The 17,231-nt window shown below is 43.4% G+C and overlaps 1 protein-coding gene across 2 annotated transcripts in view; it reads left to right on the top strand.

Annotated features, from left to right (window-relative positions):
* CTNNA1 (catenin alpha 1) overlaps nucleotides 1–17,231 on the top strand; it is a 187,292-nt gene that overhangs the window by 85,339 nt on the left and 84,722 nt on the right. The window contains exons 2-6 of one of the 2 annotated variants that reach the window (XM_082063875.1): nucleotides 4,459–4,567; nucleotides 6,811–7,006; nucleotides 13,556–13,722; nucleotides 14,499–14,618; nucleotides 16,649–16,915. In XM_082063875.1, coding sequence (XP_081920001.1) covers nucleotides 4,463–4,567; nucleotides 6,811–7,006; nucleotides 13,556–13,722; nucleotides 14,499–14,618; nucleotides 16,649–16,915 — 855 coding nt within the window. In that variant the 5' untranslated portion in view covers nucleotides 4,459–4,462. The remainder of the gene's footprint in view (nucleotides 1–4,458; nucleotides 4,568–6,810; nucleotides 7,007–13,555; nucleotides 13,723–14,498; nucleotides 14,619–16,648; nucleotides 16,916–17,231) is intronic. The other variant, XM_082063874.1, reaches the window with a different exon arrangement.

Genomic DNA, 17,231 nt, shown 5'->3' with positions numbered 1-17,231 from the left:
AAAGGCTCTTCAGGTAGTGCAAGGTGCTGGTACTTAAGTTGCAGCACAGATGGGCAGTTCAGTTTTCCACTGTGTAACCAAAAGAGATTTGCTGTGGTCTGGAGGCTGCGGGATCTCCTGGTTCAGAGCAGGTTGGATGTACCATCTCAGTAGTGCCTAACAGCAGCACTGCCCTGGGGTGTGTGTGGGAGGACAGCCTGGAAAAACAGGACCGTGAGCACTGGGCCTTTCTGGGGTTCTGTTGGCGTGCAGAGCTCGCTGGTAAAATAGTGCTCCTTGGTGGGCTTTTGGAAGAGCCTTGGGTGCCTTCAGGACACTGCTGCGAAGAAGCGGCAGAGCTACGTTCCTATGCTTGCCAAAGTCTAGAAATTATTTGCATGCCAATATTCTGGAAGTAGTTAACTGAGGTTATTCTGGAAACCTTGAATTACCGGTTTTTGAAAACACTATGGCTTTTAGTTGTGGTTTTTGGAAAGAGCACTGTAGGCATGTCGCCTTCAGTGCATTCACGGCAGGCCAGCTGGTTTGCCATGGTGTGTAAACGCAGCCCCGGCAGTTTGGTGCATCCTTGTGCTCAGGTCTGTGCTCTCGCCTCTCCCGGGCAGTGCTGGGACCTGCAGCGTGGGGACAGAGCTCATCCCAGGGCTGCTGCAGTCCCACCTCCTCCTTCAGGACACTAAGCTGGCCAAGGTAGTTTTTTTTAGCTCCTGTCTCACTCTGGGACCACTTTAGCTCCCTGAAGTGGCTCACTGCATTCAGATGTGGGTGTCTGTCCCAGGTTTGTGGCAGGGAAAGGAGCGGCAGGACTGTGGCAGCATTTGCTTCAAGTGTAACAGAAACCTCTTCTTAAGCTTTCACTGTTGCTGAGATCTTGATTCTTTGTATAAAGCGAGGGAGGGACCCATTGTTCTGGAATGGCTCTGCTTGCAGAGCTGCTCCTCGGCTGGAAATTGTGAAGTTTCTGGAGGCAACAGGGAAATCTGGAAGTGACTTCTTCAGGCTCCTGTTCTTTCCCGAGCCTCGTGTCCTTTCAAGTGGACTGAACCATGGTAAGATATAATTACATTACTCTTGAACCATCTACGACGACGAGCACCGTCACGACCAGTATAGTAACCTGAAGTGTTTCCCGTCAATGTGCTAGGCTCTGAGCATGCTTTGAGGTTGGGCCTTCATGTGTCTGAGCATTTGATGTGCTGCTCTCTGCAGCTGCTCTGTTTTCAGCAGCACCTGGTTCAACTTGGCTGTGACATCCAACTTTGCCCTGTGTTTCCACTTGAAGGGCTTTGCCAACGGTGCCAGCTGATGTAACCATCTCCTCTTGCCATTGCCAGTTCTGCTCGCAACTGTAGCCGTGGTGGCACGGTGAACCAGGTGGGGATCTCAGCCCACCCTGCCAAAATGGCTTTCTTTCCTTCCAGCCAAATCAGTTCTTCCCCATCTGCTTAATCGCTCAGCCATGGGGAAAGCTGTGCCAGTACAGAGGGGGTGTGATGTGAAGATGGGAACAAGTTCCTAGAGGGGTGTGGGAGGATGAACGTTGGTTTTTGAGCAGATTTCCTGCTGCTTATGAAACCACAGGCTGGGCAAACACAACTCCTTGAGTGGTGGTGTCTTTCTATCTGTTCAGTTGCTTCAGATTCAACATCGCTTGGTGTCTTCCGCTGTGTGGTCTGTGCTGCCGTGTCCTTGCAATTCCTGCTTTGAGCGCAGGCGCTGCTGTGTGTCCTGTGCATGGCAGGGCTGTGGTGTGGAGAACCTGGTCCCATATCAGCTGGCTCCTCCGAGCTGTGGGAAACAGCGCTGCACTAGCCTGTGGCTGGGTCCATCTTCCAGAGGACGTCCTCTGTCTTCATAAGATGTTGGCAGTTATTGCGGGTGTTGTGGGAATCATGTGCTCTCCAAAAGCCAGCAATTAAGCATTCTGCTAGCATGTCCTCTGATTGGATTTACTCTGTTAGTATTTTTGAATTTGTAAAGGCAGAGTTTGAGCAGTCCCAGAGACGAGACAGGTTCCAGAGAACCAGAGCGCAGCCCTGCAGTGTCCTTTTACCCCCTAAACCCATCCTAGTCACATGCATTTGGAATCTATATCCTGTTACTGTGTTCTTCACATGTATTTAATTGACTAAATGTATTTACTACAGTGTACAAATGATGTCCAAGTTGTTGCTATCAAACAGTGTAGTTGACATCAACCTATGCTTTTTAGATAAATTTCAATAAAGTTCATACTAAGTGGCTTTATAGGACATTACTTTGGCCAATTCATGAGCTATCGTGCTAACGTGTTTTCAGATGAATTGTCTTCATTATCCCACTAATACAATTAATGTATCTTCTCATGGTTACCTCGTCCTGCACTGTGTTTCTCCGAGAGCCATAACAGCATTAAATACATAGAAACAGCTTTTACCTAGGAACTTAATGGGCTTTCCAGAGGCCTGGGTATGTTTCTCAGAAATCATAAAGGCTTTTCAGTGTATTTTTCTTAGTTTCTTACGTAGGAAGCATTCACACTGAGCTAATCAGGAGGGAATAAAGCAGAGAAATTCCTTGTTCAGGGTAGGACAGAGATGTCAAACTCATTTTCACCAGGGGCCATGTCAGCCTTGTGGTTCCCTTCAAAGGGCCAAATGTCATTTTAGGACTGTATAAATGTAGGAGTAGTTACATTTATACATTCCTAAAATTCCATTTGGCCCTTTGAAGGCAACTGCGAGGCTGATGTGGCCCCAGTGTCAATGTTTGTTACCCTGGGGTAGGATGTTACTGGGGGTGAAGGGCATTTCACAGCTTGTCCTGTGCCAGCATCTGGGCCGTGGCAGAAGCACCTTTGAGCTGTTTGATTTAAAACCATCAGAAATGTTACATGGATGCTAGCATGGATCAGTCTCTTCCTATTCTTTTTTTTCAAAGATTTCAGCTCTTGAAGGTTTCTTTCTCTCCAGCAGTGTAGGCACTTACAGCGTGGGCATAAGTGGGAAGCTGAATGCAGGTTAGGTGAATATTCCAGCTTTGCAAAATTGTACCTCAGCGTATGACAGCGTGTAGGCTTTTCAGGGCAAAGGTTTGTTATCGGGAGTGCAGTACTTAATTGTATCGCGTCCGTGGTGTGAGAGCCCAGCCTGCCAGGAAGGTGCCGCCAGGTGATGCTGAGCCCTGACTTCTTTACACCCTCTCAGGAGGAGCTTCTCGAGTGCCCGGGAGATTTTATTCTTCAATGGGGAAAACATAGCCATGTCTGTGCTGTTTCTGCATGTTTAACTGGCAGTGTCGGTAGAAAGCGGTTGTTGGTACGTGTCGTAAACACCATTGGTTACCAAAATTAGCACATTGCCTCCTTTAAAATAATGGGCCGTTGTGCTCGGCTGGCAGCTCGGGGACATCTGGTGCTGTCAGAGCAATCTGTCTGCTGAGATGCTATGCAGACAATGCCCTGTCCAGAGTCAATTTAAAAATATCAGCTAATAAGCTTTAAAACAACATCAACAGTAGGTGCTTAGGAAAAGGGGCAGAAGGAGATGTATTTCTCTTCCTAACTTTTTAAAAATAAAATTTTACAAAAGTGGGTTTAGTCTAATCTTGAATTTTGAGGACAACCCAAAGCAGGAAAAGCTGGAATCTGTTAAGTCTGAAATAGCATGAACTGGTTTTATGGACCTGTACATAATTTAAATCCACCTTTTTAACTTGAAATGATGGTTCTGGTTATTTCCTTGTTGTGCTGTACAGCATCACAGTGTTAGATCTAGTTATCTGTTGTAATTAATTATTTTTATTTATTTTAGACTACTGGTTTCAAAAGCAGAGCTATTTTAGTAGCTTTCATGAAACTTTTCCCATAATCGTATTTGCTGTTCCATTGGGATGTTGATATAAAACTGTAATGGGAAGGAAGAGCTCGGTGTCGTCTTTTAACAGATCTCTTCATGCAAATCTACTTTTCCCTCCTATGTAAATGTTAAGGGGAAGTGTAGTAGGTACATAAGCTGTTAAATATTAACCAACTGGATTTTCTGGCTTTGTAAGGCTTATGTTCGCCATTTTACCTTTGTACTTGCAAAAGGTGAATTGAATGAGCACGTAGGTTGAATGAGTTGAGTTGGAACCTGGCTCCTGGTTTGACAAAGCGTTTGGGGTAGGGACTGATGTGTAGATCAAATGTTGTCTATCTTGTTATTGGTCTGATAAAATATTGTAGGTTCTGGTGCGGGTTTTGTTTGTTATTTTCTAACCAAGCCATACAGTTAATGTCCGTATGTTGTCATAACAAGCAGTTTTTTAAACCATCACCTGTTGAACCAAAACTGATGTTTCTGCAGACAGTATAACCTTAACTTAAACCAAATAAATGTGGTGTTTGTTTAATAGCCTGTATTTAAATTTATTTTAAAAGTACATTCCAACAGCATTAATAATAATAATAATGTATTAATGTAGCTCTCTTATCATTCTAGAAATGACTGCGATTACTGCAGGCAACGTTAACTTCAAATGGGACCCCAAAAGCTTGGAGATAAGAACACTGGCGGTTGAAAGACTACTTGAGCCTCTTGTTACACAGGTAGGAAAAGAAAGTGAGCAAAAAACCAAACTTCATAAGGATGATTACTTGTTTTGATGTCGTATTTCAATTAAGTAACTTTCCAAGCTTAAATTCCACAAGTAAGAACACTACAAAACTAAAGGTGGAAAAAAGCCTACAGGTAACTTCTGTGTTCAGTTTTATTGTGATGGTTATTGGGCACCAATCTAGAAAGACTGTGCAACTTTAGCACCTGCTAAGAGACAGTTTCAGTTAGAAGTGCAGAAATGCATGTTGGTATAATAACTAATGTTCCATTGCTGCTGTGCTGTTTCTCACCTATGTTTTTGGTGGTATGCTCCTTATTTGTTGAGTCTTTAAAAAGCCGTGTGATTCAGAGACTGGTATTTGGGAATGACAAAAGTCCCTTGCAGTGAAGCCAGTAATGTTTGCCAGAAATGGGTAATCTCAAAGAAAAAGCTTACGAGAGCCTGTGTTTAGTGTTCCCTCTGGAAGGAGGTTCAGGTAAATGGTGAAATGTGTGGTGGGGGATGTTCGCAAGCTATCTAAACCAGCCTTGTGTTGTGGCTAGATTACTAACCAAGTTCTACCCAAGATGGCACTCGTTACTGTTTCAGTATAGATTTTACAAGACATACATGCTTTCTTTTTACTTCTGCCTAATGTTTTATGCTGGATTTGGGAATAGAAGCTTATTTCTGCATGGTGTATATTGCCCAGTGAGATAAGAATAAAGGAAAGCTAGAGTAAGACTTGTAAATGTAAGCTATGTGTATTGAGCATTTTGAAGATTTTTGGAAAACATTTTCATGGAGGTCTGGAAGAGAAGATGTCCTGGAGACAGTTTATGCATCATCTTTACCATTGTTTTCCGGAAATATGAAATTTTAAAAGTGGCAGTATGAACTGGACACAACTCCTGCTAAGCACAAACTGCAATTAATCAAGTTGTGTTTCCAGTGTTAACATCCTTTTAATTGCCAGGCTGCTGTCCATACCTGCCACCTATTCCTTCCAGATATTCAGATGGGCAGTTGGATAATCTACTGTATCGCTTTTTAGCCAGAGCTAGTCATGGAGTCTTTCCTTAAGAGAAATTGTCCTCATTTGGCAAACTTAACTGAGCAAACATGTTTACAGGACCTTTTTGTCCAAGGTCAGTGTCTGTAACGTATTCCTCAAGCAGCACAATAGGCTGTCCTGGCAGTCCCAGATTTTGTGAATGATGTGCCTAGCAAAATACAGAGAGAAAAGCAGAGTAAGTTGTCTTGTTGGAAATTGTAGTATGTGGTGGACTGAGACTACCCCACACAAATGCTCCCCGTTAACCGACAGCGGTATTCCCAGCTGGCAGCTTTCCCTCTCTCAGTCAGCCTGCTGAGAAGATGGATTCAGCTCTGAGGACCTTTATTTCAGCAGCCCTTGGGCTTTCCAGAGTAGTAATATTTTTAGTGTTGTAATTTAATGTCCCTCTGAAGTACCTCTGTGTGCATTTTCCTAGACATAACAAAAAAGATGGGGAGGAAATAAAAGGGGGACAAAGAGAAAAGCTCACATGGCTTTTGTGACATCTCTGTGTGTTTGACTGGAGGGGACAGATCCCAATCCTGAGCTCACAGAGCACCCGGGGTCATCTGGCCACTGGTGACCAGCTCCTAGCAGACTTTTGGGCTGAAACATCAAACTTGGCGATGTTTATTGACTGCAGGAGGATTGGGAGGGTTCAGTTTGGTTGTTTAGGGAAATAATGAGCTCTAGGAAGTCCTTTGCTCTGCATTCAGTCCATCGGCTGTAGCACTGTTTTGGACTGAAAGATACTGTGCTGTTCGATTTGTGTAGATAATGGCTTCAGCCTTGTCTGGGGTCTTTCATGCCCGGAGAGCTGTCCCAAACTAATTATCCCCAACTCGCTTTCTTTTTATGTGGTGCCAAACTGCTCTGGCCTGTTACTGAGATTGCTGTTTATCAAAAATACAAGTAGATCTCAAGTCTTAAAATCAAATTTTCAGGTCTGCTGCTGATAAGAAAAATCTCTAAGCAGTTTAGCTGAATTTATAATGCTCGTCTAAGGAATCAAGGAGCACGGTAATGTTTAAAGAGACGTGAAAAACGCTTGTTTGTGAGTTTAACCTTTGGAGCTGGCAACAGCACAGGTGTTAGCGGTAGGCTGTCTAGGAAGAAATACATGTGGCCTTGCTGTCAAGTTGATAAACTCCTAATATGTGTATTTTTTTCTAATTTTCTTCCATCTATGCCTTTAGGTGACAACACTGGTTAACACTAGCAACAAGGGCCCCTCTAATAAAAAGCGAGGGCGTTCTAAAAAGGCCCATGTTTTGGCTGCTTCCGTTGAACAAGCAACAGAGAATTTCCTGGAGAAAGGAGACAAAATTGCAAAAGAGAGCCAGTTCCTGAAAGAGGAGCTGGTGGCGGCCGTGGAGGATGTTCGCAAGCAAGGTAAGAGCTGTGTGTGTGGTAGCTGGTGAAACTACGGCTTCCTTGAGGAATAATATGAATGGGGCAGATCTGAAAGTTGCTTGTCCCAAGTAGAGATTGAGAAGAGAAGCAGAAGGGGTGGTTCTTTGATGAGCATTTAAAACTCGGTTTAGGCTAAAAACTAAACTCCCCCCTGCCTGTAAATGTTCTGGAACTGTGTATCAAATATGTCAATAACTTCTTCAATATTTGAATGTATTCAAAACAGCATTGTAGGAGGAAGAGCTGAGTGTTGACTTGACAGAGCCGGGTGTCTCAAATATGCAAAATGTAAACAGCAACAAACAGAATGTGAGGACCTTGATTCAATATTCCAGGCTTCCTCCCCCACGTCTAGTGTTGATTTTTATCATTTTCTTTTTTACTTTCTTAGAGAAGACCTGCAAGAAAAGCCTGTGGAGCTGGCTCACTCTAAAATATGCACTAGTAAATATTGTTGCTCATAAATCATTTATCATTCTTCCAGTCATGAGCCTTTTCTATGCTTCAGTGAAACCCAGTCAACTGGTATTAATTGTGGTGGCTGCTGCTGGAAAAAAAAGAAAAAGGAAAACTCATTAGCATTAATTACTTGTTTGTAGCTGAAGCTGCACAGTGATGAAATATTAGTTGAATATGGTTCTAAGTTCTGGATGAGCCTGGTTGACAGACCAAAGAAAGATCAACATAAGAAGGCTGCAATATAAGGGGCTAATTGAGTTGGCTTAATTTAACAACAACAAACAACAGCAAAACAGACCCCTTTGTCTTGAAGACTTTAATTTTTGTGCTCGCTTGATTGCTGCTCAGAATGGAGAGTCAGAGCTCAGCTGTGAGTACCTTCAAGTGACTCTGTGATATTCGTGAGCGAGGGAGCTGTACTCAGTCCTCGGGATTGAGGATCTCCACTAACCCTGTTTGTAGTTGCACATTACAGCGAGAAGCTGGTAGGAAGGGGAGACTGAGACTAAAACCTTCAGGATGAGCCTTTCACTCGTTCCTTGGCCCCTGCTTGATTTTGAGACTACACGGAGTAGATGGCAAAGCCTTCCTGCTCTGTTGGTCTTTGACAGAGGAGGTGGAGTTCAGAGTTGAGAGGTGCTGGAGTGAAATAACTTTTCACTCTAGTGTTGTTTCACTTCTTCCTCGCTTTTTACTGTTTGCAGCTGGTGTGAAATCCAGTGCAGAGAGAGCTGGGTCTGTTTTCTGAAGCTGGGTGGGTGAGGATTAGACTTGAGTGGTGCCCACTGCTCCGTGGGGACAGTCACGCAGGGCCGGCCGAGCAGGGATGAAAACCTGCGCCCTGGCACGGTGCCAGTGTTTGGTCAGGTTTATCAGAGCAGCTCTTGGTAAAGAAATTAAAAACCAAACAAACCTTTGAGGAAATTAGAAGCAAATGGTGAAAAATGAGATATAACAGAGGGAAGGCTTATTGGTGCCAGTGCCCAGGGAAGGATTGTGGTTCTCAGCAGTGTTAATGACAGCAAGGAGAGATGAACTCTCAGTGTACATGTTTATATACAGTCTGTCCACTTCAGAAGTGTTCCCAATATTGTGGTATACCAGTCGAATTCATGAACTGGAGAAAATGGGAAAATTCAGTACGAAGTGTGTGTGTGCTTAGCAAAACTTGAGGTGTTGGTGCCTTTATCTGCCTCTTGCAATGGGGGCAAAAGTGGAGAGGAGAGTCTGGGTGTCTTGTTCAGCACTGGGGTGATCATGAACTGACAGCATCTGCATGTCTGATGGTAGCAGTGGGATTAGAGAAGTGTAGCACAATTTATCTTCAGCAGAAGACATGAAAATAGGATTAATAATGCCTGTATTTAGAGTAGGGAGAGGTTTAGTTACCATAATAAAAAAGATGAATGAATATAGACAGAGGTTATGAAGATGATTAGGACAATAGATAACTTGTCTCATCAGAGAAAATTAAAGCATTTTTTTTTAACTTGGCAAGAAGAAGATGGAGAGGGTACATGATTGTAGTGAGCACGCGTGTTCATGAAATCCCATTTGTTGGGGGTAAAAACAAAGAAGTGAGAAGAGCTATTTAGAATGAATGATAGTGTAGCTACATACTAAATCAGCAGAAGTGGATCTTCAAAGTCTTCCTGATTTTTACAATGGAAGAATAAATTACAACTCACTTTAAATATTAAGCAAGTTCATGGAATATCCTAAAGCAAGATTCCTGGTCCTTTAAAGCTTTGGACTTTTGACTTCTTTAAAACTAGTGAAACTTCTTAAAATAAAATTTTGAAGAGAATAGTGGAGACGAACCACAGTGTTTTTCAGAATAGATCCTGCTGTGGTTACAGAAAAGACTTATTACTGGGGAAATGTCTGATGTTAATATCTCGGATTTCAGCATCCTTACAGCATTTGTTACATTAATTTCTGCCCGTGGAGTTTCGTGGATAATAGAAGGAGCAATATCGGTCTTGCCCAGTCTGACTCCCCCACTGTAAGTGCTTTGTAGGGTTTTATCTCCCTATGAAGCTCTGAGGACTGACGGTACGGTGAATGCCAGCTCTTCTGGCGCTCTTGGGAGGCGCTTTGGAGCTGAACCAGTTTCTTACTGGTTGCAAACTCTGCGATCAAGAAGGTAATTTATTTTGGGTCAGGCTGACCAGGCTATTCGTATTTATTTCCTTTATATATCTGTATGCTAGTGCGAGGATCCAGGGTATTAACTATGCTCTTACCGTTGTGTTTCTTCCTATGGTGATTTTACATAAAGGACCAAAAATTAAAACTTGAATTTAAAACCCTTAAGCATGTGGATAGGGTTTTAGGCAAGAGGGTGGATGAATGGTCTTGTGAATCCTCTGACTGTGTTTCATGGTTGCAAATGCAGGGGAGTGGACATAGTGATTCATTGTGGTGTGTTTCTGCCCTGTGTTTCCCAGTGAAGCTTTCTGAACAGTGAGGGGAATCATGAAAGGGTAAAACTCTTTTTTTTTTTTTCAACTGTACTTCACACAAGATACATGGCTTAAGGATTTCCAAGGAACAGGAGGAGGCCAGCTGTGAAATAACTTTGTTAAACACTTAATTCTTCTTGGAAAACTCAGCTTTGAAATTCTACTTTGACCAGTTAGCTTTATTTCTTGGAAGTTGCAAGAAGTTTTCAGTTCTTTCCTCACAAGAAAAGCTTTTTAGGAGTGTACCACTTGTATTAGATGTAATGGTCCAGCCAAGGACTTGAGACCTTTGAGAAGCCACAACCTCAGGGAGCTTGGAGATGGCTCTTGGCAAACTGTACAAGGAGTGTTGAAGGCACTGTATGGGTTTAACTGAAGACAAGGTTAAGGAATTAAGAGAAGCTTTTGTTGCTGTAAGTATCAACTCCCATGTTGATATGGCAAAATGATATGTGGGGCCTTGTCCTTCATAGTAAAAGCAAGGACAGTGTGTTGTGATACTCATGGTAGACACTGAAGGTGGCATTGGTGGTAAGATAGGACTTCAGCATCTGGAACAGTAGAGTCTTAAAACTCTGATTTCATGCTTGCCTTCATTTGATGGGGCATCGACACCTTCTAGGGAACCGTGAGCAGGTGTGATGAGCAGGCAGGGTATGGCCTAATGGCATGCTCTGTATTTCTAACACTGCTGGCAAAGCTGCCTGGGGATGGGCTGTGGCCGGGAAGGTGCTGAAGGGTCCGGGGTGATGTGCAGGCACAAATTTCTAACTTGGAAGAAGAGCCTCGGTGCTGGTGTGTGTCCTGGGTCTGGCCTGTCCGTGCTGCCGCTCGCCTGTCTGTCAGTGCTGGCGTGAAGCGAGGCCTCCCTGTCGAGAGCATTGCGCACCGTGCTGCCCAGGAGGGTGAATGGCACTGTCACAAAGTGCTGCTGGAGCCGGTGGGCATGGGGGGAGGCTGGAGAATGGGGGGTTTCTTTTGATGGACTCAACTCTGGCTATTTCTGAAATGAGCTTTGTTCCATTAGATTTAATTGAATTCTTAGTACTTTATTGACAAGATCGTAGTATGGCTGCTGTTGCCTGCTCTTTTCTCGCCTCTGTTTTATTATCTTTCCCTTGTAGTATCTGGTGAAAATCTAAGGTTATATTGGAAAAACAGATTACTCATAAGAATTTGTACCATCTGAGTGTCATGGTCTGACTCTCAAGTGTATTTATTTTAACTCTTGAAATCCTGCTTTCAAACTTGCTGTGTTACCTCTGGTTCAAATTCAAAAATGAGAAGATAATGCTGGATCCAATTGGAACTGTTAATGTGCACACATATTGCAGTAACTGCACACTCAGGCCAGGGCAGATTTCCCCCTTACCCTTTCAGTCTACTTCAGACAACTACCTCATGTTGCTTTATCTTTGTAACAGAAGTCTGAAAGCCAGCTTTCTTTAGTTTGCAGAAAAAATAAATATATGCAACAACTTTAAATACCATCTTCCTTTAGTTCTGGGAAGCTGGTTGTCTCTTGACACCTTGACAAGCTGTTTGAAACTTGCTAAATCTTTTCAAGTCTCTTGTTAAAATGAATAGGAATAGCATGTTATTTCAGGACTGGCTTGTAAGGTTGCAATTGAAGAGATGGATAGATGATAACTTTGGTTTTTAAAGTTGTTAGCAATTTCTGAGATTTGGATGAAGTGAGTGGCCACCTCTCTAACCTGTTTTAAATAAGAAAGAAATGAAGACAGCATTCTTGTCTTTGAGAGTTGGAAATGTGGGAATTTGACATATAAGTAAACAAGGGGGGAAATATTTGTAGTGAACTTTGGTTCTGCCATATATTCTTAGATCCTGAGATTGTTACTAGATTCCATACTTGTGGTGCTGACGTTAATTCCACTATTATTACCCTGTTCCAGAAGGAATAAAGACAGAGTCACGTTAGCTACATAGGGATTTTACAATCTCCTGGCTGGTTGCAGTTTTTCACCTCTCTGGAATGTGAGGCTCGTAACACTTGTTAAAATAATGAGTTGTTCCTCAAGGTTGGGTAGAGAGCTTCAGATTGCTATTTATAGCTGGCCCGTGTTTGGACAGAAGCTTTTTTCATATGTCATAGCACTGAAGTAGTATACTTTTTTATCTTAATGTTGTATGCTGCTGTTTGTCGTATTATTTAAGATGATGGAAGGGTGCTACACAGGAGGGAGCATTTGAACAAAATAGTGTCTGGATGTAGTTGCTTGGACAGGCTGGCAGCTGCGTTTGGTCTCTATTTAGCTATGAAGGTGTCAAGTGTCTGGCTGTTAGAAACTCTTCCAGGGCAAGGTGTGAGTTGTTTAATGGTAAGTATGCGGACGGTTCACCCCAGGGTTTCCAGGTGTGGGTGTCTTTGAGTAATTAAAATAGTAGTTTAAAAAAAAAAAATTGTTAAAATGAAATGGCAGCACTTCCCGTACTGGGGCCACTGCCCTGCTGGCCTGGTGGGGGAGCAGGATGATGCTGCTGCCTCCTCCTGAGGTTGCTGTGCAGATCTTGCCCAGCCCCATTAGGTAGTGGGCTCAATGGGAGTCCCTGTCAGCTTTCACTTGTTCTGTTCTAATCTGAGACGTGTTATTTTTATCCTGGTGTTTGGCCGTATGGACGCTCTGACACGGGTGTGGGGAGCCCTTGACTCAGCAGTGAGTTCCAGCACAGTCCTGCTTTCTGCTCATCTCCAGCTGCCCGCGGAGCTGTGGCCTTGAGTACCCGGCATTTTCTAAACCAAATCCTAGCTGTTAACCAAATGTTTCTGAAATGCAGGGAGATCCAAGAATAATAATGTGGATTCCAACACTTACTGCTGTGTAGGAACTGTGATACTGGAAGCAAAATGCTGCCCCAGAAAGAGGGGGGAGAAATCCAGAATTTACTCCTCTAACTATATGCAGACGTTACTTTTATGCTTTCTGAATGCCTTCTGGAGGAATTTCTCTAGCTGTGCAAAGTGGCCTTTGCTTTTCATAGTTAACCAATTGCATTGTTACCATCTGAAGCCCAAACTCTTTCCTCCTGCACCAGATGCAGACCCACAGGCTATGAAATGTTGAAGCGTTTTACTAAGGGGTGCCTTGCTTTGAATGCAAACCAGGGCATATCCAGGCAGGTCATTGCTCCGAGTTGTTTACAGTCCCATGAGCTGTGCCATTTCGTCTGTGTGTGCAGTGCTTTCTGCTGCTTTTCGCTGAGCTCCTACACGCACACAAAACAAAGCTTTTGCTTCGGCTTTGAAAGCATTGTAGTTTGTGAAGTAACTGCAGTCCTGCAGGTAACGGAGCAGGCATGCTGAATTTGCCTCTCCAGAGGATTCTGATGTGTTAAAACACCTGTACAATTGGAAATAAGGACCAAAGTATTATTTCCCAGCCTTTCCTCCCTGTACAAGCCCCTCTATGCTTGTACCATGTGGTAACCATACTTACAGGTAGCTACATGTAATCTTAATTGCTGGCTCTATTTAAGCCAACGTGTTTTGTTTCCAAGACTTAGCTTGGCTTGCCCGGGCATCCTTAGAGCCCCTGATACACTGTGTGATGTTAAAATCGTCCCATCTGCTCCCCTGGTGCAGGTGACTTGATGAAGAGCGCTTCGGGGGAGTTCGCGGATGACCCCTGCTCCTCTGTCAAGCGGGGGAACATGGTGCGGGCGGCGCGCGCCCTCCTCTCCGCCGTCACCCGCCTGCTCATTCTGGCTGACATGGCAGATGTCTACAAGCTGCTTGTTCAACTCAAAGTGGTAAGTGTGGTTCCTTGCTGGCGTTCGCTCTGCCGTGCTGGGCATGCCCCGTCAAGCGGCTTTGTTTCCTGCGCGTGTGCTGACCCTGCTGTGTGCACTTTGAGCGGTTCACTTCTGGAGCAGTGAGGTTTTTAGGGTTTTCCCTCTGAGCAAAATGTGTGCCATGGTTGTTTCTCACTTGCTTTTATACTCATTGTCAGTAGCTTTTGACACTGTGGCGCGCTTTATTCTGAACTTTTAGTATTGAAACTAAATGCACTGTAGTTTGCAACTGCAGGTGATAAACCGCTTTTTTCATCTTAAAGAAATAATTTGGCTTTCTTATAACCAGTACTCCCATGTAGCTACTAGGGATAAGCAGCTTTTGTAGACTAAATAAAATGAGTACGGAATACCTGAGGAAGCCTTTTCTTCCCATGAGCAAGAAGGTGGGTGGTTCGTATAGAATTTGAAATGACATGAGAGTCGATCCTGGGCCTGTTTAGTGACAGGGCTTTGGGGACTCTCCTCATGCCCTTTGTCCCCTGCCACAGCTCTGCCGTGGCCCTGGGCTCCTTCATACTCTTTCAAATGTGTGTACTCGGCCATCTCTGGTAGCTGCTGACTATGGAGTAGTAGCAAAGCCTTGAGTACTATTAGCCTTTGAAGTATCTCTCTCGAAAAAATAAAAGGGGGCAGAGGATGATTGCTTCCTCTGCTCCGAAGTACATTCTGAATTACTTCCTGAACTGTGGACTGTATTACTTGGAAAAATATGTGCATGTATATTCTTTCAGGTGGAAGAAGGTATCTTGAAACTAAGAAATGCTGGCACGGAGCAGGATTTGGGTATCCAGTACAAAGCTCTGAAACCAGAAGTGGATAAGCTTAACATAATGGCAGCCAAGAGACAACAGGTATAGTGACGGCAGCTCTCTCTTCCGTATATAATTTCTTCTTTTTCTCTTTTAAAATAAGTCAGCCTTGCTGCTCCTGGGCAGTACTTCTTGCTGCTAATGCCTTTTTTTTTTTTTTTTTTCCCTTTATTTTTATTGTTGAGTACTTTGTGCTGCACTCTGCTGTGTTCAGGAAATCTGAGCTTGCCTGGTAAGCAGAAAGCCTGCTCAGCTGTTGTGTACTGCTTCTGACAGAATTTGTTCTGGTAGCATTTATTTACTTTAATCCATTAGTACCTTAATGAAATGCTGCTTCCAAAGACTTGCAGTTCTGAAGCAGTGCAGGTGTGGGTAAGGAAAGAGAATTGAGCTGTGACTCGGTGCCTGGTGCCATCACCACCAGACCACCCTGCCTGTGCGGCTCACGTGGGCTGAATGTGCCCATTTAAACAGGGAGCACAAGTCATGGCTGGGCACAGAATTAATAACTCTTTCCAAGAAAGTGAGTGGGGATGCTGGTTAGTCTTGCCCTGATATGCCCATTTGAGAAGGAGTTTAAAACCCTGTTTGTTATGTTTATGTTCTGTGTTTGGATAAGTTGTGCTTAACCTTAAATTGCGTGTGAAATCGGTTTTGTTCAACAGCGCTGTTGTGACTCACTGTGTAGGTAAGTTTTCAAAAGCAAGCGCAGGTGTGGGCAGTCCCATTTATCAGAAATAGCATAATTCTTGTAGAGCATTTTGTGTGTGTTTGTTCTGCTGATGCGTACAAACCAGGACTCCTTATGCACCTCTGACACTGCTTGGGTGTTTTGCACAGATTCATCTTTGAAAATAAACCGGTTACAGTCTAAAATGGATTGTCAGTTGGTTATGGATCTACAATCTGATTGCAGTAAATGGGAGTAGGGTTGTGATGGCAATGCAATAAATGTTCTTAAACTGCTTTGTGATGGAGTGTTCCACGCTGTGGGAAGTGATTGCATTAAATCTGTAAATCTGCGAGCCTGCTTGCAGTGCCCTGCCTGCTTGGTGTGCGTCTTGCAGAGGTCGTGTAGAACACATTCATTTTGAAGAGTCTGTCAATGTTTTTTTTGCCTTCTCTCAGTAAGGCAGTCCTCTTCTTCATTTTCATCACCTCTTTGTTAGATTTAAGAGATAACGTTAAAATTACGATACTGCTAATAACTGTGGTGGTTCTTCCCTTTATAAACTGGCTGCTCGTGCTGGACTCAGCAGCTTTATCTCGTCATAGTGCTTCCATTCCTAAACAGAGGTGATGGCGCTTTAGAGAATTGCAGCAGTGAGAGTTTGGGAAAAGACATATGGACTTGCTCACTAATCTTAAATTAGCAGTAATTACAGTCATTGGATTGATTTTTGTCTCATTGGAGATGAACAAGAAGTTGAATGAGATGATATACTTGCTCTTCTAAAATTAAGTACCTGAGTCTCTTGGGGAGAGTGAACTCCATCTTCTAGGTATGATTAAAGAAAACATTCTGGTTGCGAGTCTTTGAGTTTAAATTCAAGAAGATCTTTCTTCTCATGTGCAAGTGCAAGACAAGATTGCATGGGAAGCGTCTTGTTTGATAGTTAACTTAAGAACCAAGCTAATTTTATTTTTATCTAAAAATGTAAGGTGTTCTGTTTTGAGGTTTTGGGTTTCTTTGCGATTTTTAGCTATAGTGCAAACCGGAAGGAATGGGGAGAAAAATTGTGTACTCGCAACCTGTGTCCTCCTGATTTACAGGTGTTGCCAGCCTTCAAAATGATGCTCCTGTACTGTGGAGAGGAGCAAAAATCCAACCTCGTGTTTTGAATTGTGGTGTTGGGAATTGCCCTACAGTATTTTTTTTTTGTTTTTATGAGCCTTTTGTGTCTTGAAATTGAGCCCTTAAGAACAGGGATATTCAATCAGAAGGTAGTTAGATTTGAGCATATTAGGCAAAGAACCTGCCTGTATTTTGAAGGTGCGGGGAGACAATGAATGGATGTTAAATGTGGGATACATTCTCAAATGCCTTTTTTTCCCTTTAATTTTCCTAATAGGAATTGAAAGATGTGGGTCACCGTGATCAAATGGCAGCAGCCAGAGGAATCCTGCAGAAGAACGTTCCCATTCTGTACACGGCGTCGCAGGCCTGCCTGCAGCACCCCGATGTTGCTGCCTACAAAGCCAACAGGGACTTGATCTACAAGCAGCTTCAGCAGGCGGTCACCGGCATCTCCAACGCGGCTCAGGCGACGGCGTCGGACGACGCTGCCCAGCAGCAGGGCGGAGGGGGAGAGCTGGCCTATGCTCTCAACAACTTTGATGTGAGTTTTGAACTCTTTATGTAAAAAAAAAAAAGTGGTAACTCCAACTATTGTGTTAGTTTATTAGCAGCAGCTTGCTTGTATTTATATTGCCTGAGAGATTGCTTTCTACTGAAATACAGGAAGTCTTGGGTAAAGTAGGCTTTTCTTTTTTAAAAGGCTCTATTCTATCAATCCCAGTATGAAAAAAGAAAGTTATATATGTGGTTCTTGGTGATTGAAGGCTGTCAAGTTAAACTAGCTCTGAAATGGTAGTTAGCCTACTGCTACATTAGATGTAAGCCCTTGGTTTATTTGAAATCGATTATTTTATAAT

Source organism: Streptopelia decaocto (assembly GCF_964273445.1).
Source record: "Streptopelia decaocto genome assembly, chromosome: 12".
Lineage (NCBI taxonomy): Eukaryota > Metazoa > Chordata > Aves > Columbiformes > Columbidae > Streptopelia > Streptopelia decaocto.
Note: the sequence above shows the minus strand (reverse complement) of the source record. Positions and strands in the feature narration are given on the sequence as shown.